General features: G+C 54.6%; 1 protein-coding gene across 1 annotated transcript in view; it reads left to right on the top strand.

Moving 5' to 3' along the window:
- The window catches only part of TMPRSS4 (transmembrane serine protease 4), a 34,872-nt gene that overhangs the window by 1,910 nt on the left and 12,167 nt on the right, over positions 1–20,795 (top strand). The window contains exons 2-4 of the mRNA XM_081153214.1: positions 12,931–12,964; positions 16,229–16,342; positions 19,108–19,260. Coding sequence (XP_081009340.1) covers positions 12,931–12,964; positions 16,229–16,342; positions 19,108–19,260 — 301 coding nt within the window. The remainder of the gene's footprint in view (positions 1–12,930; positions 12,965–16,228; positions 16,343–19,107; positions 19,261–20,795) is intronic.

Here is a 20,795-nt window from a genome sequence, read left to right as displayed (position 1 = left end):
CTCTGTCCCCAAGGGAAATGAGACCTAGGCTTCAGCTGAGCCCAGGCAGGAAAGCAAGACCCTATGACTAGCCATCCTGGTGTGTGTGTGTGTGTGTGTGTGTGTGTGTGTGTGTGTGTGTGTGTGATGCTGAGCCATCCTGGTCTGGACTCAGCATTGCCGGGAGGCCTCGGCTCAAGCCACCAGAGTAGAGAGCTGGATGCCTGAGGCCACGTCCAACCCTTCGGCTGCACTGCAGGGAGCAGGGACCCCCCTCTCCTCCCTGCCTCGCCAGCTGGTACAGGCCAAGGGGCCTGCTGGGCTGAGCTGGGACTTAGGGACATGGCGGGTAAGTAGGCTAGCCCGCTGCAGCGGGGGGCCTGGGAGCGTGGGCAGTGCCCACCTCAGAAGAAGGCAGGGTCCTGGAGCCCACTCCGGCCTAGTGGTGCCATCTGGGCTCTTAGGCAGCAGACCAAGGGCTGGGCAGTAAAAAGGCCCAAGAGGGCAACATAAGCAAAGGAAGGGTAGGCCCCACCTGTCCCCCAGGACCTCTCACCCCCTGGGTGGGGATGGGGCAGGGTGGGGGCTTGATGCCGCTATGACCCCCAAAGTAACTTCATCCTTCCAATCCCGTTAATCACTCCCTGCTAGTGACTACCTCCAGAGGGCTGGGGACGGGGGAGGGCGGAAGAATAGGTTTTGCCCTGGAGGTGCTCGGAATCCAGAGGCAGGACAACTCCTTACCAAAGGATGCTAGGAGAGTGTGGCAGGTCTAGACCCACAGGTGGCACAAGGAAGGTACCTGGACAGGGAAGTCAGTAAGTTCCCTCTAGGGTGGTCAGGGAGCCATCCCAGAAGAGAAATTACTTTCTCTGGACCTTGGAAAGTGCACAGGCTCTCTCCAGGAGAGAGGGTGCGACAGGCACTCCAGGAGAGGGAACTGCATGTGGACAGCAAGGAAGGGTGGCGGTGGGAACAAGCAGGCGGTGCTCTGTCTAGAGCACCTGGCCCGGGAGTAGGGAGGGCCCTGCCGAGGTCCGGGCCATGCAGGCCCCACATCGAGCTCAGGTTCGGGGTCTTGGCCAGGCCCTGGGTTCGGCAGGGCCGGGCCAAGGAAAGGCCCCAGCAGTTGCCAGGGCCTGGTGTTTGGGTCTCCTCCAGAACTTGGCGCAGGCCACCCTTCCCGCCGGGCAGGGCAGCAGGTGTCCAGCTCTGCTCATTCATTCCACCAAACAGCACTGTCCCTTGGTGCTGCGCACCTTGCTGGTGAGAGAAGCAGACATGGTCCTGCTCCCGCAGCGCTCCCTGAGTCTAGAGGGGTGGGAGTGTTCCCCACTCCCAGCTAGCTGCTATCAAACAATCACATAAACTCATGTTTCACTAACAACAGACAAGCTCGGGGCACTGGGAGAATTGCCGGAGGGCAGAGGAGGCCAGGGCTGCCTAGGCGCTGGGAGGGTGGGAGAAGGGCCATTTCAGGTGGCAGCACTACCCCCAGGCCTCTTCCATCTCTAACGGCTCCCCTCTCCTGCCTTTGGGGTCAGCTCTGTGTCTGGCTACTGCCATGGAGAAGTGGTTTAGCAGCCAGGCTCCCCACGCCCAGGCCTCTCTCCCCCTTGTGCCTTCCCCTGTGCCGCTGAGAAAGCCAGAGGTCACCTGCGCCAGATGGCTCTCACTCCCTAGCCTGTCCCATGACAAAGCCTAAGGGAATCTGGGCATCTGAGTGTGGGAAATGAAGAGAAACTAGTCCAGGGCAGAGGGGCAAAATAGGAAAAAGAGGCCAAAAACAAGGCTCAGGAGCTCTGGACAAACTTCCCAAAGCCCAGAGCCAGCCCAGGACAGCAGGAGGCAGACACAGGCCCCTCAGGTTTGCCAGACGGCTGTGCCCCTTCAGCCTTCCCCCTTCTCGCATGAAACCCTCTGCTTCCGTAAAACACCTCAAATTCCCAAGCAATGACTGTCCAAAACAGCAGATTCCCCAAAACCTAAAATGTCTTCCACTGCCACCAGACTATGACTTTCTTGGGGACAGGGTCTATGTCTTTTCTATCTTTTAGCCCCAAATCTAGCACAGAATAGGCAACTGATAAATTTTTGTGAGTGAATGACAAACAAGTGACTAAGACACTATAATCAGTGTCTGATTTATCTGACACTGAAAAGATTAGCCAAGTCTGACAGGAAAGAGTGCCAGGTTCTACCAGAAGTATTACCTAGGTGTTTTCATCCCAAAGAGGACTGGGGTGAGGAAGGGACAGGCCTGAGCCCGCCCAGAAACCCCAGTGACAGGGAAGAGAGAGAATGTGAGCAGAGCCCAAGTGGCAATGCCCCTGAGCCTGCCCAATGCACCTCAGAGCCTGCAACTCCAACTACCATGATTGCAGCGAAGTGTGTAAACAAGACTCAATCCCCAACCGTTCTCCCCAGCCGGTCCCCCAGAGCAGCTTCTCACTTCCTGGCATAACCCACACGCAACCAGAGACAGCGACGTCCTAGGGTGGGCACTGACTGCGTGGCAGCAAAGTCTTTTGTCAGGAAATGTCCTGCACGTAGGTAGGGCTGGGTTCTGCTGCTGGGGTGGCCGAGCCCACATGCTTTAGGCATTTCCCCTGATTCAGTTTCTTCCATTATAATGTGCATTCATTCATTCACTCATTCATTCAGCGCGTGTTCCCTGAGCATATACTATGTGCTACATGCTGACAAGACACTAGGAGATTCAGAGAACACACAAAATCGAAGCCATCAGTTCCATATAATCCACAGACGGACAGAGGCAGGTGCCCGCCCCAGGCACAGCAGGGACTAGTTCACCCAGACCCCAGAAGGGAGCGGCAATGTAGCTGAGGTCACCCCACGCCACCTGCACGCCATTCCCACCCTGACACTGGGGACTGAGATGAATGATCTCATCTCCCATCCCCAGAGATGGGTAAGTAGAAGTCGCTGTGTCCTAAAGAGCCGATGAGGACAGCCGCAGCAGCTCAGCCCCGCCCCGAGCAGCAAGGGCAACATTTTGGGCTTGGGAAGTACGTTCACATCTGGAATCACCCAGAATCACACCAACTCTGAGACCTTGTGGTCCTCGGTGCTCAGATGAGGAAAGGGGGCTCGCAGAGCTTACGTGACTTGGAAAGGGTCACTCAGCCAAGAGCCGGGGCTGGACTGCGAGCTCGGGGACCTGCTTCTTCGTTAGCCACCCTTCTCCGAGGTGTGCAGCTGAGGCCTGAGCTTGAGGCTAGAACCGGAACTTGAGATAGAGACAGAAACTACAACAGCAGGGGCCCCACTTCCTCCCCAGAGGCTGCTGGATTGGTGCTGAAGCACGCCTTGAGTCAAGACTGCGTCAGCGGACGGGCCGTGGAGGGAAGACAATGTTGCTCTGCAAGGAGACTGCGTCCCTTCCTGACCTGCCAAAGGCCACTAAGCAGGAAGAAACTCATGGACAAAGAAGCCATAGTTGACTTAGAGTGTCAAGAAGAGAGATTAAAAAAAGTTTCACACCCATGCTTCTTAGGAAAATAAATCATCAAGGTACCGAGAGCTCGTTAAGGGTAGAAAACTGATTTCCAGAGAGAAACTCGTAAGTAAACCAGGCCTAAACCTAGTATCTCTCTGGGCAGGTGCCGCAGAGGTTCCAGCGAGGCCCTCCGAGTCACAGGCCCCAAGGAGGGACCTTCGAGGCCTTCTGGACAAGCGGTTTCCCCAAACCTGTTTCAGCCTCAGAGCCCTTTGCCCACAGGCCTTGATTGCAGAGCCAATATATGGAAAATGGAAAAAAACAGAGCTACAGCATTTCAAAGGACTGTGATCCCCACCTACGACCGCCCGCCTCCCTCCCACTGCAGTGGGAGGCCCCACCCCACCCCGGGGTGCTGTGGAGCCCGTATCTGGCCTTGCTTTTGTCTGTGGACATCCCCTTCGCCATCCTCCTACTCACACACCTTCTGTTGCTTAAAATAATCTCCCCATGCCACGGGAAAGCAGCCCTCGATACTCCCCCTAACCCCAGCATCGTCTTGGCCTCCTTGAGATGGCCCTTCTCACTCTAAGGGACCACACTTGTGCCGATGCAGGTCTTCACTCCTCTGGCTGCATCATCCACCCTTTGTCCACAAAGAGGTCACACGTGACATTATTTCAGGTCGCTCTCCCCAGAGCACCCCAGTCCCTCGCTCCCCTGCCTGAAATCTTGCCCCGTGGCCCAGCGCAACCATGAAAATAGCTACCACTCCTTCAGCCCCATTATGTACAATGAGGCGCCCATTAGGCTCTTTGCCATTCATAATTCATGAGTTTTTGAGTATCTACTATGTCAAGCACTTGCTAGATTCTGTACTAATGTTGCTATTAATTATTAATAAAAATAATAGGATATATGCTCCAAGGGCACAAAGCTTTTGCCGCCTTTGTTCACTGCTTTATACTCAGCCCCAGAGCAGTGCCTGGTGGAATAAAGTATTTTATTATTATTATTATTTTAATCCTCACCCGAGGATATTGTTTTAATTGACTTTTTGAGAGGGAGAGAGAGAGAGAGAGGGAGGGAGAGAAAGAAACATCGATGTGAAAGAAAAACACGGATCGGTTGCCTCCAACCAATATGCCTGACCGGGAATTGAACTCACAACCTTTTGGTGCACAGAACAAAGCTCCAACCAACTGAGCCACCAGCCAGGGCAAGTGTCACTACTTTTCATTTCATTATGATCACTGACAGTTACCAGACTCTTACTGTGCACCCGGGAATGTGCTGCGATCTCAGTGAGCACACTGGTGTCACCACGAGGAAGACGTCTTGAATCTGTCTCTCTCATGAAATTGGAGCTTCCAGTGGTTAAATCATTTGCCTGAGGCCCGTGCTCCCTCCTCTGTGAAACAGCCTCCCCTGGCAAACAGCAGCCCCGCGAGGAAACCTTCACAAAGCGCTCCTGGAGCATGCGAGTGGAAAGAGAGCTGAAGGAGCTTTAATGCAACTGCCAAGAGGCCAGGGCAGCCACCGGAGCCAGGCAGCGCTGCCGGAGGATGTGGGCTCGGCGCACAGATGGGCCCGGCAGGCCTTCGCCAGGAGAGGGCAGCTCTGCTGCAGCCGCCACCCCCACCCCAGGCTGGCACTCTGGGCATAGGGGGCTCAGTCCTGCCCTGCACACCACCCAGCACACCCTCCGGCGCGGTGTGGAGTTCTGCTCCCCAAGCCTCCAGGGAAATTGCAGCTGAGGGGACTGCTTTTCACGTACTAACCCTCCACATGTCAAGCACCGAGCCAGGCGCACCACGTGCATCATCTCAGCTAACCTTCGCCAACCACCCTCTGAAGCAGGTCATTTTACAGATGAGGAAACACATGGCTTGCAAGGGACACAGCTGATTCAGGCCAGTGCTCCTGACTCAGAGCTCGGGCACAGCCAAGACCCCTCAAACCCCAAAGGCCAACGGAGAGGGAACAGGAGCCCATCTGTAAAAACAGGAAAAGACCAAACAAGTTCCTGTGGGCTTGCAAAGGCCTCTGGTAATCAGCAGGTGCAGCACCCAGGGGACCTCCCCCCTCTCCAGCAAGGTCAGGCAGTTCTACCGTACCCACTTACGAAGGCAGAAACGGGCCCAGGAGGGGTTAGGGACTTGCCCAAGGTGGCTCAGCAGGTAAAGAGTAGTCAGTCTTCATAACACCCAAGTCCCTCTTCCCTCCCACCAATCCCCTCCTCCTCAGAGTTCAGAGGACAATTACGGACAAGTAAAAGGGAGTGGGGTTTTTCAAGGGCTGTGTAAATGTGTGGGATTCTTCCACAAATATCAAACTATGTCAGGGATGGCAGCTCGGGTCAGCTGCAGTGCAGAGAACCTCCAGGCTTTAGGACCCATCCACCCTTCCTAAACGCAGCCCCTAGGAGTCCCTTCATCTCAGTGCCTCACTCCTGCCCTCCCTGCTGTCTTGGCATGTGACTTGGTAACAGCATAATGGCCCCATGCCTCAGTTTCTCCGTTTGTGTATCAGCGTAGTTACCCCTTCACCCTCTCTCTTGGCCCTCCCCGGAGTCGAGCGCTGGGCTGGCACACAAAGGCCGGTTCTAGAACGAAGGCAGCTGGCAGCAGGCTGGCAGCAGGGTAATAGCAGGATGCCTAGCACCCCGTCTGCCCCAGGCCCTGCCCCAGAGCCATTATGTGCTGGGATGGGGGCCAAGGTACTCAGCTCAAATTGCCCACAGGTCAGCACCAGTGTGGTTAGAGCCAGGCAAAATGGTTTCTAATGTAGCGGCCGAGGCTGAGGTTAGTCCCTCAGGAAAGTGTGCACTGGGACACCTGAGCACCAGGCAGAGCAGCGAGACGTTGCCCGAATCCTTCGAGAGGGCTCGGATGCCCACCTGCGCACGGCAGAGGCGGACAGGGGAGCTGTCTAGAGACAGGGAAACCGTTCGGAAGATCCTTGCAATCCGGGTGCCGCTGCATCAGAGCCGGGCTCCTCTCCGGAAACCCTCCTCTCCCAACTCATGATCACCCAGCGCCCACGTCCCCTCTCCTCACCTTACCTGTCATGGCCGAGGCACTCAAGAGAGAGGTTCTTGCTCCAGCCTGCCAAAGGTATCGAACGGCCCTATCCAAGCTGCAGGTGGAGAGGACACAGCACCTGCGGTCAGGCTGGGGGTAGGGTGCAGGTACAGGGGTCAGAGAGCAGTGTGAGGCCCCCTCAGGACAGCCCCCTGAACACCTGAGCCAGAGGTGGCCAGCGGAGGTCTACTCTGTGAGCCGACTGTGAGCAGCCTCTGGGTCTCCTGGCTTACCCAGCACTCTCCCCTGGGTTTCCCCCCGGCTGTGTCACTGGCCTCAGCAACCTAGATGCCACCTGCCAGGGCCACAGAGGACCTGTTTATTTCATCACCTAGCAACATCAGCATCCCTGGCTCTAGGTTTTCCCTGGGAGACAAGGGAGCCTGGATCCGCCACAGACGAACCAGGGCCAGAGAGCCCCTTATATGTGCCCCTGCTTCTCTGCCTTCTCAGCTCTACCCCTACCACCTTCATTCCAGAACAAGGAACGCAGAGTCAGCATTACAGAGAGGAACAGAGAACCCTGGCCCCAGGGACCGGCTGCTGGCAAGAGCAGCAGAGGAAGGAGCTGGCCTGGCTTACTGTTCCTTCGGCCCCATGAGCCGCCTCTTCTCCATCTTGTCATTAACCCAGCGGTGCACACTCACTTCATTGTGTGGTTTTAAACCCTTTTACCTGCCCCACCAACTCTGAAAGGAGTTCCCAATTACCCTAAGGGAACTTGAAGTTCAGAGAGGTTGAGGGCCGTGCCCAAGGCCACATAGCAAGTCAGAAGACAGGCAAGATGAGAAATCACACTCCCCAGGCTGGGTCTTTGTGGCTTCTCTGCAGCACACTTAATCCTCACGCCCCTTTTTAAAATCAGAACCCCACCCCCATTTCTGTGCCTGGATTCATCATCTCTGAACTGGAAGATAGGAGCCGAGCTAAGCCCAGCAGGAGTTTCTTTGGAAACTAAAACACCAGAGGCTGAGGGTAATTGGTAAGAAAAGGCAGAAGAAGCGGGTGAGAAAGCTGCGAACCTAACGGAAGAGGGAAAGGAGGGGCTGGCATCAGTGAAGACCCTCCCTGGTGCCAAGCACTGCAGTAGGCCCTTTCCCAATATGCTCTGCTCGGGGAGAGCCGTCCTCTGGCCCGGTCCTCAAATGACTCAGCAGAGCAGAAACCAGGCAGAGGTGGGCTTGCCCTCAGGCTGAGGAAGGGCCGGGGAGAACCTGGTGTAATCACTGCGTGTTGGTGGCATGCCAATTATATGCAACTAGACTTCATTGCAGGGGAGTAAAGGATCAAAAGACCCAGCACTGGCTAGTGACACTTACCCAAGAGGGTCCTGAGACTGTGGGGAGGTAAAAACAACAGTCCACTGGGTCCAAAGCCTGGCCAGGAGCTGGCTCCATTACCTGCTCTGAGGCCATAGGAGCCACTTAATCTACATGAGCCTTGGTTTTCTGGTCTGCGAATTGGGGATAATTTCTCAGGTTGTCCTGAGAATTACCTGTGATAGCATTTGCGAATGATACTGCAAACTATCTAATAATACCCAGCTGCAGTAACTGACTGTTCCGCCTCCACATTCGGGTCTTGGATTTATGTCCTTCTGCCACCAGTAAACCAGCTGAGAAGTAGGGAAAGCTGATCCTCTGAGCTGATCAGGCAATCGGCAGGTGTTCTCCAGGCATCCTAACCCCTGTGGGCCCTCCTGGGCTCTGGGGGCCGGGGCATTCCAGACCGAAAGAGCTTCCTTCCCAGATGAGCCCTATGTCAAACACTGTTTGCACTGGATCCGTGAGTCAGGGCTTCACGGCAGGCTGAGTTGACAGAGCAAACAGGCCTGACCCAGCCAGCAGCCCAGCACAAAACAAAAGGCTGGTGCCTTCCTGTGGTCCGGGCTGGGCCTGGCCATGGCAGGTGTGGCCAGGGGCTGAGTCAAGTTGGGGATAAACAGATGCCTGCAGCAAAGCAGAAGGCAACACAGTTGGTCTCTGGTGGTCTCTCAGCCCCCGTCTCTCTATCACCTCCAGGGCAAGGCATTTCCTGGGATGGTGCCCAGAGACCCTTTCAGCTTTGCATCCTGTGACTTGGGCAGGGACTCACCACAGAGCTGGGGTCCGGCCAGGTCCCTAGGTCTTGCCCCCTTTTCTCCTCCCCCCAGCTCAGGGTTGATTCTGGGCCGAGAGGCCATGCAGGTGCTCTGCGTCTCCATCTGTGTCCTGCTCAGGAAAGTCACAAACACTGATGTTCCCCGGCTGTGCTCAGAGGCCTAAAGTGTACCCACATTTCCCTGCCCACATCCCCGACACCCATGACCCTTCGGCAGCTCCTCTTCCCAGAAACAGACCAACCCATCCTCTCTGACCTCGGGTCAGAAATGTTTGCCAGAAGCTTCAGGAAAAGCCAAAGAGCGGCCACAAAACAGAGGCCCTGGGCGGGCAGAGGGAGGCAGGAGGGTGGCTCCTCCGACCCTCAGCATGCTGGCCGGGCTGCTCTGTCTTCTCTTTGACCCTCAGGTGCGCAGCCCTGAGTAAGTCACAATCCTTGGTTTTTCCACTATTGGTTCATGCAGGGCCCTCCTGAGCTCACCAGCTAGTTAGATGGTTTTAACCATGTAATAAGCCTCCATAAACCCACCGCCCAAAACAAAAGCTTTGACTTAATAACTACATCTAATCATCAGATCCTTCTGCTGAGGTAGGTGGGCAAGTCCCTTTTGTCTAATAATTCGACAGGCTTTGATTGCTTGTCTTTGGTAGGCCAGGGGCTGTGCTAGAAAGTCCTGCCAAACTCGGCATCATTTCCTGCTTCTTTACGAAAAAGAGACTGTGTTTTATGGGATCTTTTGGAACTCACCTTCTCCTCTGATGTTGCATTACTAGCGCAGTCTGTATTACTTGGTGGCTTCATACTCTATTTGTTTTGACTACAGCGAAATATTCCGTTGGTTGAATATACCACAGTCAGTGTCTTCAAGGCTGGCCTGGGACTGAGTCCTGAAACTGAGATGTTTTCCTTAATTCTTTCATTCAACAAACATTTGTTAAGTACCCACTATGTGCCGGGCACCGTGGCAGACCCCCAGACGCAGTCACTACCACGATAGCCACGGTCCCTTTAATTCTAGCCTGCAGGTTTTATTTAGCTTATTATTTCCTCTCTCTCTCTCTTGTTCTCAAAAAGGTGTGACATTTTTCTACATAACCACTATTCAGTGGAGAGCAACTGAAATGTAAGTCACGGGAGAGTGAGGTCCTTCAGTTCAAAGATCAGGAACATGCGGAGTGTAAGCATCACTTGTTCTCTCTGCATCTGAGCTCCTAGCGCTTTCCGGGTCCATCAGAGGCATAAAGTCAGTGTTCGTTGAATTAATAATAAGCGAGAGGGACTTGCCCTGCCTGCTTCAGCGAATGCAGGCGCACATTCGCAGGGAGAGCGAAAGAACCAATTGACAGGGGAAGGGCCACTAAATGGTGCCCCTCCAGCCTGCCCCTCCTGTCCTTCAGCATCTCTTTCCTGCTCACGAAGGCCCACGAGCGTCCGATCCACTGGCGAGGCCTGTTGCCCTTATCTGTCCACATGCTGGATCTTTCCACCACCGCCCCTTTCTCCCTCCTCTTATCCTCACCTCACTCCAGCCCGCAGGTCTCAGTTCTGCCAGCCTGGCTACGCCGTGTCATTCAGGCCCAGCCAGGGGCCCCCAGCCACCCCGGTCCCGCCCCAGACCTCCCCCTCTAGCTCTCTGTGCAGCCCTGTCTCCCGAGGCCTGCTTGGCTCCTGGGGTTGGGCGCCCGGGGCCTCTGATTTTCCTGCTTGTCTGCTCGTGGCCTGGCCTCCCCTGCTTCCCCCCGCCACCCCCAGTCCCTGCCTCGCCTGAGGGGGAGCGGGGCCTCACCGGTCTTGTTTGGGCACCTCTCCCATCCTGCTGCAATTATTTCTCATTTGTCTTTGAATCCACAGCTCCTAGCACAGTGCCCGATACAACACAGACACTCAACAAATATTTGCTTAACTTAATAATTAATTAGTGCTACACAAACCGGTTATGAGACAATTGGTGTCAATCCTCTTCGCCCTTAACTTGGACTCAGACGAAGGACTTTGTAGACTGTTATGAGCCACTCGTGTGTAGATTACCGCTGGCATTATCACCACCTGGCTCTGTGGCCATAGCAAGGCAGAGTGGCCCGATTCCTTCTCGTCTTCATTGTGGAAGCACCCCCGCCCAGGACCTGGTGACGGTTGGGGGAAATGGCCAGGGTTCAGTTCCACCCAGCAGTCATTCATCGGGCCTTTACTCAGGACAAGCCAGTGCAAAACACTGAGGGCACAGGCAATAAGAAACAGGGAGCCCTGGGGGAGGGATGTCATGGGGTCCTGCAGGGATGCCGTGGGAGCACAGGCTAATGGGCGCAGAGCGAGGCCTGGTGCTGAGCCAGGCACTGTCCCCGGTGTCCCATTTCATCCTCACAGCAGCACTCGGAAGTAGGTGTATTTTCCCCACTTTACGGAGGGTAAACCTAGGGCTCAGAGAGGTTAAATATCTTCCCTGAAGGCTCACAGTTAATAGGAGGCAGAGCCTGTGTTACAGCTCAGCCCCTGCAGACTCGAGAGCCTGGCTGTCTCTGCTGCATACCCAGCCGCCCATGGCCTGGTATCTCCAGAGGGCAAAGCCAGGCATGTCCCTCCAGCAGGCTGCAGAGTTTTGAAAGAAAGAGCTCCTTCTTCCAATGACTGTGTCTGCCATGCTCAGCCAAGGGAGCAGGCACCATCCAGGGACCCTCCTATCTAATCCAGGGCAACCACCCAGGGCTGGAAGACACACTCTCCTTCCCAAATGGGACTGGAGAAATTCCCAGCCAGAAATGTCTAGAGTCCTGCAGTTTCTCCACCCACCACTAGAGCAGTCAGAGCCTCAGCACAACAGCAGACAGGTCCCTGGGTAGAGACTGAGAGCTTGGGCAGACCTGCTGTCCCCAGCCTGGGAGTCCAGGTCCTGGGCCAGATCGGGAAGGGAAGGAAGAGAAGAGGGATTTCTGGAAGGCACAAGAGCAAGGAAGGGCTTCAGAGAGCATGAGCATTGGCACACCCTCTGCCCTCACTTTTGCCTTGCAGAAAGGGGGTGCATGTACTCTGCGCGGCTCCTTCCTGTGTGCAACCCTGTGTGACTACGTAGAAGCACAGAGCCTTGCATGTGTTTGTGTGTGCGTGTGCCGAGGGTAACCTAGGACCACCCTCACAGACACGCACTGTGCTTTGGGGGTTCTATGCTCCTGTTTGTCTGCTTGTTTTATGAGTAACATACATCCAGTAAAGGATTCAGATCTGAAGCCTACCACTCAGTGGAATTTACATATATAACCCTATGCAGCCAACACTGAGATCAAGATCTGGAGGGTTTCCGACTTTATAGAAGGCTCCATCACGCTCCTTCCAGTAACCTTCCTACCTCCCCAGTGGTGACCACTATTCTGAATTCGATCACCTTATATTAACTTTGCCTTTTAAACTGTATAAAAGTGAAATCACACAGGGAATGCTCTTTCGTGTCTAGTTTCTTTCCTTCATTATTAAGTCTGAGACTCATCCAGGTGTCATTGCATTTAGCATTAGTTTGGTCTTGTCCATTGCTCAGTTATTTCGTTATGTGAATATACCACAATTACTTATCTGCTCCGCCAGGGACTGATGTTTGAGTTTTTCCAACTTTTAGCTGTTTTGAATGAAGCTACCACAAGCATTCATGTACAGATCTTTTGCTAGATATATGCACTTGTTTCTCTTGGCGCTAAGTCCTGAGTCATGGAATCATAGAATAGTCACATGTTTAGCTTTAGTAGTTTCAGCCAAACTATTTTCCAAAGTATTTGTACCAATTTACACTCCCACCAACAATGCATGAGAATTCCAGCTGCTCCACACCCTCACCAACACTTGGTGTTGTCAGCCTTTTTACTTTTAGCCATCCTGGCGTCTACGTAGGGATATTTTATTGCGGTTTGAATTTGCATTTGTTTGATGAGTAATGATGTTGAGCACCTTTTGGCACTTACTGGCCACGGGAGTGCCCTTTGTGGAGTACTGTTCAAGTGTTTGTAGAACTATCTCTGTGAAAATGGACAGATGACTGACAAAGCAGACAGCAGAGCAGAATCATCTCGAGAAACTCAGCAACACACACAACAAGCCAGCGACCAGTCCTTTCTACGACGGCCAACTATTCGATACAATGAGTAAACTAGTTGTACCAGGTCACATACATGTACAGCTGAATTTTATATTTTGAACCAATTATTTGGATATCACAGAGACCCTCCACCTTAGGTTCAGCAGGGAGAAGGGAACACAGACAAGAACCAAGAGCCTCCCCTGGCTGGTGAGCCTTCAACTCACTGAGTGTTTTTCCTTCAATTACAGGATCCCGACAGTGATCAACCCCTGAACCGCCTTGGTAAGCTCAGGTCCAGCTGTCCTTTGTCTACCTCAGAGTCTGAGTTTCGATCGGTTACCGGGTAGATCGTAGTCCTCACTACCACCACCAAGTGCTCAATGCTGTGGGAGAATCCACCCACCCACCCACCCATCATTCAACAAACCAGGATCCATTCTAGAAGTAGGAGGCATGGTCTCTGGGGGGAAAGGACCAACAAACCTAAAAGTCCAAGAGCAGTGATCCTTCAGTTCATTCATTCAGTTACTCACCCTCTCATTCGTTCAGCAACCGCGTGAGAGCCCGTGGGCATAAATAAGACAGCCCAAGTCCCTGTCCTTGTGGAGTTTACATTCTGACCACGCTGCCAAGGGACACGCTGGACAAGTGTTTTCACTGGTGGAATAGAAAATGGTAGTGTTTGCCTGACTTACAGGAGAAAAATAGGTTAATGGGCAAAGTGGTCCCAAATTTAAGGCTTTTTTCCCTCCCATTCCATTTTCTTAAACCAATAATAGCCACTCCTGATAGCCTGCTGGATCAGCAAACAAGCAAGCGGAACAAACTCATATGATCCGTAAGGAAATGACCAATCTTGCTTCTTTCAACAGCTTATTTATTTAAGGGTTGCAAATTAATAATGTCATAGATAATGTAATCCTCAGCAAGTTGTATACTTTGGAATTCCATATATCCATAGACCGTGGTGTCCCTAAAGCACATCAGCCGTCCATGTGCTCCCTCACCCGAGTGAGCCTGAGAGCCGCTGACCAGAAAACAAGTTCACTTTGCCACCAGTGCCCGAGGTGGAGGGTGCTCGGGAGGGGACATCAGTGCTGAGCCATCGAGGACATGTCATGGGTCAGGCCGACTTTGACAGAAGCCCTACAGGAGTAAACTGTCAGAAAACAGAAGGAAGCGATGAATGTCTCGGTGGAAGGAGGAGCAGGAGCAGACTGAGAGCCATACAAGAACCAGGGGTGAGACTGTCTGTGTAGAGCTGGGGCTTGCCCAGGACTAGCAGTGGGAAGCCCACTTAGCTAGTTACACTGGCTCTGAAAGCCTGAGGAGAGTTGGTCCAGACTTGGAAGTCATGGGGAGCCCGTGAAGGTTCTTGAGCAGGGGAATGACCAGATGAAAGCTCTGTCCAGCAGCAGTGGGCAGGCGTGGCTGGAGGAAGGATCCGTGGCAGGCAGGGACGCTGTTCATAGCTCAGTGGGTTCATTCACTTAAACCAATAAGAGACAATAAACTAAGGAAACCCCTCCCTTCACAGTGCTGTTCTCCCTGAGAGCACCAGAGGGAGGGGACATCGCAGGCCCTGGACACGGGAGGCTCAGCGAGGGGCTCCCAATAAGCCCTTCACCTCTGAGAAAACAAGCCAGCCTCTTGTCCCCAGAGGCAGGTGCTCAATAAATAATCATGCATGAGTGAATGCAGGCATGTCACCATGTCCACGGCGACAGGAAAAAGGACAGTTCTGAATGCTGATGGCTGGAACTTAAAAGCACTATCTGCTAACATGTTGAAAACCTACTTTATGCCAGGTCCTGACAGCAGCCACGCCAGCCCGGGTCGTAGGGCCTGAGCTCTGTGTCCGAGGTTTAAATCTTGCCTCTGGAGGAACACAGGTCCCTGTGCCTCCCTATCAGCGATCCTGTGATACCAGCACTGCTGGGCAGCAGGTGCCAGGCAGGTGCCAGACTGTCCGGGCAGGTGCCAGACTCTGGTTTTGAAGAGCTGAGGAAAGAGATGGAGTCGGACATAACCAGCCGTCAGGATTCGAGCAGTGAAATGCGACCTGTAAGAAAGGCGGGCGGGCTCAGGAGAGCAAGCGAAGGGCAGCTCACCTATCCAGCCAGCAAATATTCGCTGGGGGCCTGCTGCAGACCAGGCGCTGTTCTGGGCACCAGGGTCTCAGCAGCGAGCAAAGCAGACAAAAATCCCGTCTTCACAAGTCTTCCTGTCAGGCAGGGATGGGAGGGTACAGAAAAGACACAAAGGAGGTGAAATACAGGGTACGTTAGAGGTGGTAAGGGCTTTGGGGGGGAAACAGGACAGGGGATAGGAAATGTCGGAAGATTGCCTCTTAAATAGGGAGGGAGGCCAAGGAAGGCCTCACAAAGAAGGTGACATTTGAAGAACAACCTGAAAGAAGTGAGGAGCGAGCCATGCGGAGGTGAAGAGGAGGAGACCCACCTACTGCGCGCTAGGGAGGCTCACGGTTCCACACTCCGGCCCTAGTCTCCCTGGAAGAGTCCCCACTGCCTCTCCAGCTCACTCTCCACCGGGGGGGGGGGGGGGGGGCTGGCACAGAAGAGCCTGTTTCTGGTCCTTCCTGGGAATTTAACTTTGCAAAACCTTACCCATGTGTCATCTCCTTGGATAACGACCTCTCCTTTAAGCACCGATAGGCTCCTGCCTGGTCTCCCGAGCCCCAGACTCAAAATTTTGTTTCCGTTCATCTCCTCACTGCTGAAGGATGCATCTTGCTCAATACTAACCTGATCATGAATCTCTGAGGCTCAATGCTCTCCATGGCTCCTCACCACCTTCAGGATAAAATCCAAACCCCTAGCATTGCCTTCAAGACACTCCACCGACTGCCAGTCCTGCCTCCACAACACGCTTTCACCCCCCCACATCCCGGCCCACCAGGAGCTCAGCGTCCCCACCCCAGGCCTCCGTCAGCTGGCCCAGTGCCTGCCTGTCCCATCTCCACCTACAGAGGCCCATTTAAGTGCTTTGATGGTGTCCAGGGCGGCACTGGCAATGGTCTTTCTGTTTGCCTCTCCCCCAAATTGTAATCTCCTTAAAGACCAGGACCATTCTAGAGAAGTGCTGCTTGTTTAATCAGAGAGCCATTTGTTCTCGGGTATTTATTAAGCCTCAATGGGGCACAAACCGCAACGGAGGCCCCTTCCCTCCTCGAACTTCTAGTTAAACTGAAAGATAAGTGAGGAACAGAGTGGATGATAGTGAAATGCATGCGCCGTGCCCCCAGTTGAGCCAGGTCACACTGGACAGGGCGAAACATCCTAGAACATCCTAAGGTGAGCGGAGGGCCACGGTCTGTGAAAGGATAAGTCTGGGAAGCGAAAAGAGGCAGGATGACCAGGTGCTGAGGAAGCTGAGCTTATTCTGAAGGAGTAACCCCCCTCCCCATGCTAACAAAATTCTCCCCAAAGCACTTCTGCAGCTCAGCACCACGGCCAGGGTGGGAGACCGTGGGCCTTGGCAGGTGGTCTTCATGTCTGACCGCAGGCCCTACCTTCCACTTCACAGATGCCACCCCCCCGCGCAAACCCCGAACTCCCAGGGACACCTTCAAAAAAGTGGGGATCCCCATCATCGCAGCATTGCTGAGCCTGGCAACCATTGTCATCGTGGCTGTCCTCAGTAAGTGGCAGCCCCCACCCCAGCCCTCACCCTCATGACTGCCCCACCTACACCTGCACCCCCACAGTAAGTGGCAGCCTCCACCCTCATCCTCACCCTCATAACTGCCCCACCTCCACCCTCACCTCCTCAGTAAGTGGCAGCTCCCACTCACCCCTCCCCCGCCCTCACCTCCTGGCAACACCCTCACCTTCCACCCTTCCACCCCATCAGGGTCATGGGCAGGTGTCCTGCTAATGCTTTGTAGCACATGTGCCCACCCCTGCTTTGAAGGGAGCCCTCTAAGCGAGAAAGGAGATGAGCTCAGCGCCATCTAACCCAGACGGCCTCTCTGCCACGTGATTTCTTCTGCTGGGAGAGCACATTACAAAGCCACGCAGGCCACCGGCCTGGGCAGGCATGCCCCCTGCCTCCTCTGCCCCGTGTCTGCAGATGGAGCTGAGCGATCAGAGCAGCCTGCTGGCTGGAAGAGCAGGGAGCATCTGCTCAGGAGGAGGGACACAGAGAGGAGGCATCAGGGAGGACCACCCAGGCAGATAGCACCCTCCTTTAGCTCCATCTTCATCATGGCCAGTGTCTGAAACCCAGTGTGATCTCGGGCAGGCCGCTCTGGGACAGAAAAGAGAAAAGTGAATGAGCAGGGATCCCCACAGTCCCTCCCTTCCAGCGCCCGTGTCCTGTGATTAAGCCCTTGCCTTCCTCTCCCCCATAGTCAGAGCAGGCTCCTGACCTCAGCTTCAGCTCAGGAGTACGGCAGAAGGGGCGGACGAGGAAGCACTGGGACAGGGATCCTGGCACTGCCCCCTGCTCCCGTGTAACCTTGAGCGAGTCCTCAACCTCTCAGCCTTTCTTCCCATCTCTCAAATGCCCTGCCTCCTTCAGAGGGACATCAGAGACCCCGTGGGATGATGTGTGTGTAAAGTGCTGGGATGAAACCAGCTTGTGCGAAAGTGGGGGCCATCGGGCAGCGTGCAGAGAAGTAACGAAGGCCGTGCATCTGCTAACTGGCCCGGACTGGCCCTTCAGGAGCCTGCACTTGTCACTAACCGTGGTGGTAGTCCCATCAGCAGCAGCCACCACCCCACTGAGGTCACTCAGAGATGGTCTGGTCAAACCCTCATGCTCCACTTGAGCACCAAGGTCAGAAAGGAGGCTTGGCAGCAGGGCAACTGAGGCAGGTCCCAGGCCCCAGCTGAGCAGGTCCAGTTCCACCAGTGGCCGTGGAAACGCAGACCCACAGCACAGACACCAGCAGACCCCCAGAGCTCTGCAGAGGCGCAAGGCGCAGACAGTCCCACATCCTTTCTTCTTGATTCAGCTGGTGCGTTCGGCTGAAATGGTGGGGCCTTTGCAGCAGCCGCAGAGTTGCCATCCTAAGCCTGTTTGGTTTAGACTAATATTAAAATGAACGTTCTTTCTCTGAGTGGATGCCCCACTACAGTGGAGAGCAAAGAAGGTCCAAATTCACCTAGGGGAAGCCAGGGCAGGTCTCGTGCATAATTTAGAGGTGGGCTCCCCCTGTGTGGCTTCCATGCCTTGGGACCCCTGGGTTTGGCAACCAGAGGGGGGAGCCTGAACTTCCAGCCTGGGTTAGGCTCCCTCAAACTTTTGCTTCTAGGGTCTCAACTGGTGACACTATGTCCTAGCTTTGTCCCAGGAGGCTAGAGTGGCCTTACCTTACCCTGACTCCTGACTGTGAGCCAAACTCCGAAGATCTAGGAAACATCTGACCTACTCCTACTACCTTGCTTCACTCAAACCAGGAGAATCAGAGCCGGCAGGGGCATCTTGAGCCCCTGAAGGAAGGCGTGGAGAGAGGCAGCAAAGAGCTCGGAGCTAGACAGACCCTCACTGAAATCCTGACTCTACCAATAAATGCTGTGTGGTGCTGGGAAATGACCCTAACTCTCTAACCTCCGTTCCCTGATCCTGCGAGTTAATAACGGTTCCTGCCCCCTGAAGTCATGGTCAGGATTCATGGGAGGGTCACAGGAAGCTCTACTCTGGAACAAGTGGGGCCTCATTGGACTTACTGCCACCACTTCAGGGCCAGCCAGCGGCAGTCTTGCTGCCTGCAGAAGAAAGCTGCAGGCCAAGGGGGAGCGCCTCCTGCTGGGAGAGTTTGGGAAAGCGTTGAAATCTGTGCTCCCTGAGGAGCTAAAAACACCGGACTCACTCCCATCACCCAAGACAGCAGAGGAGCAACAGAATTTGGAGGCAGCAGGCAAAAGACAAAACAAAACAAAACATCAACCTCTCTATGGGTATTTCAACCCCAGATAAAAGGGCCCAATTCTAGAACCGCACTTGAGAGTCACCAGCTCACCAAATGTTCCCAGTTACCCTGGGGAGTCAGGGTTACCAGCTCGCTGTACAGATGAGGAGACTGGGCCCAGGAAGGGCAAGCAATTGACCTAAAGCCACATACTCGGGGGCAGAGCCCGCACTCGGGTCTCCATACTCCAGACCCAGTGTGTCTCTTCCATTGTCACAGGCACTGTGCCAGCCCCTGGGGGTCAGAGGCTAGGGGCAGTTCTAAATTTTCCCACACACTATCTCGTAATTCCTCGGCCGTCTTTAGGTGTGGCACTGGTTTTATTATCTCAGTTTTACAGATGAGACCACGGAGGCTTAGGACTAAGAACTAGGCCCAGAACCACATCTGCCTGTCTCCAAGTCCAGTACATTTTCAGGAAAACCCAGCCCCAGGCTGCTGGCTGCGTGGTCCTCAGCCCTCTCTGCCCTTCCCTGCCCTTGCCTTCCAGTCAAGGTGATCCTGGGCAAATACTACTTCCTCTGCGGGCAGCCCCTCCACTTCATCCCCAGGAGGCAGGTGTGCGACGGCCAGGAGGACTGTGCCTCGGGGGAGGACGAGCATCTCTGCGTCAAGAACTTCCCCAGTGGACCTCCAGTGCCAGGTGAGTCCGGGGCTGCTGGACCAGGTAAGGGGGCTCACCAGGAAGTCAGCCGGGGTTCCAGGACCAGGTAAGGGGGCTCACCAGGAAGTCAGCCGGGGTTCCAGGACCAGGTAAAGGGGCTCACCAGGAAGTCAGCCGGGGTTCCAGGACCAGGTAAGGGGGCTCACCAGGAAGTCAGCCGGGGTTCCAGGACCAGGTAAGGGGGCTCACCAGGAAGTCAGCCGGGGTTCCAGGACCAGGTAAGGGGGCTCACCAGGAAGTCAGCCGGGGTTCCAGGACCAGGTAAGGGGGCTCACCAGGAAGTCAGCCGGGGTTCCAGGACCAGGTAAAGGGGCTCACCAGGAAGTCAGCCGGGGTTCCAGGACCAGGTAAGGGGGCTCACCAGGAAGTCAGCCGGGGTTCCAGGACCAGGTAAGGGGGCTCACCAGGAAGTCAGCCGGGGTTCCAGGACCAGGTAAGGGGCTCACCAGGAAGTCAGCCGGGGTTCCAGGACCAGGTAAGGGGGCTCACCAGGAAGTCAGCCGGGGTTCCAGGACCAGGTAAGGGGGCTCACCAGGAAGTCAGCCGGGGTTCCACTGGCCCAGAGGCAGCACCCGCCACCTGTCAGTGTCCACCCCTCTTGGAAGGTTCTTGACAATAGGACCACATCTTGTCTACTAGATCCCAGGACTTAATATGTAGCAAACACTCCGTAATATGCAGACCAAAGGGAACAGGAAGCTGTACCTGAGCCTCCCTGCCCGTTTCTGCTGTGCTTGGGTGGAACGGAGGCAGGGCGTCGGATTAGAAGACCGTGGGAGCCCCCTCCTTTCTGTTATTTCAGGAGAACTAGAGAAGGCTGTGGGCCACTAGTCCTTCTATTCATTGTAACGTGCTATGTAATAAGACTGAGCTGGGTCCTTCAAAGGAATAGGAGACGTTTTGAATATAAAAGCCCATGTTCTTTCTTGGACTAGACTAGCCCCACCTGGCCCACCTCATACCTGGGCTCTGAGGAGAAAAGGTAGCCAGGATATGCTGACAGGGGCTCTTGAGGAGCAGGGTTGAGTGACTTTCCATATATTTGGGTTGGTTTTTTTTATCAGAAGTCAAATGCTATGGGCACCTGCCACTCTGCTGCCAACAGTACTCCTCACTCGAGCTCCCCTGTAACTTCACGTGGAGGAGTGAGGCCCTCGCCGAGAAGTTTCCCAAGCTGTGCAGGCTGTGGGAGCCACGGCTGGGGCCATGCCACGTGCCATCACAGCCGATACCAATGACAGCAAAAGGAGGGGCTATTTTTTTTTTAAATATATCTTTATTGATTTCAGAAAGAGGAAGGGAGAGGGAGAGAGAGAGAGAAACATCAATGATGAGAGAGTCACTGATCGGCTGCCTCCTGCATGCCCCCGGCTGGGGATTGAGCCCGCAGCCCGGGCATGTGCCCTGACCGGGAATTGAACCGTGATCTCCTGGATCCTAGGTCGATGCTCAGCTGCTGAGCCACACCCAGCAGGGCAAAAGGAGGTGCTATTAATAATCATGCCAGGGCAACG

The sequence above is a fragment of the Miniopterus schreibersii genome, assembly GCF_964146895.1.
Source record: "Miniopterus schreibersii genome assembly, chromosome: 12".
Lineage (NCBI taxonomy): Eukaryota > Metazoa > Chordata > Mammalia > Chiroptera > Miniopteridae > Miniopterus > Miniopterus schreibersii.
The sequence above is the reverse complement of the archived record's forward strand: the minus strand, read 5'-3'. Positions and strand labels throughout refer to the sequence as shown.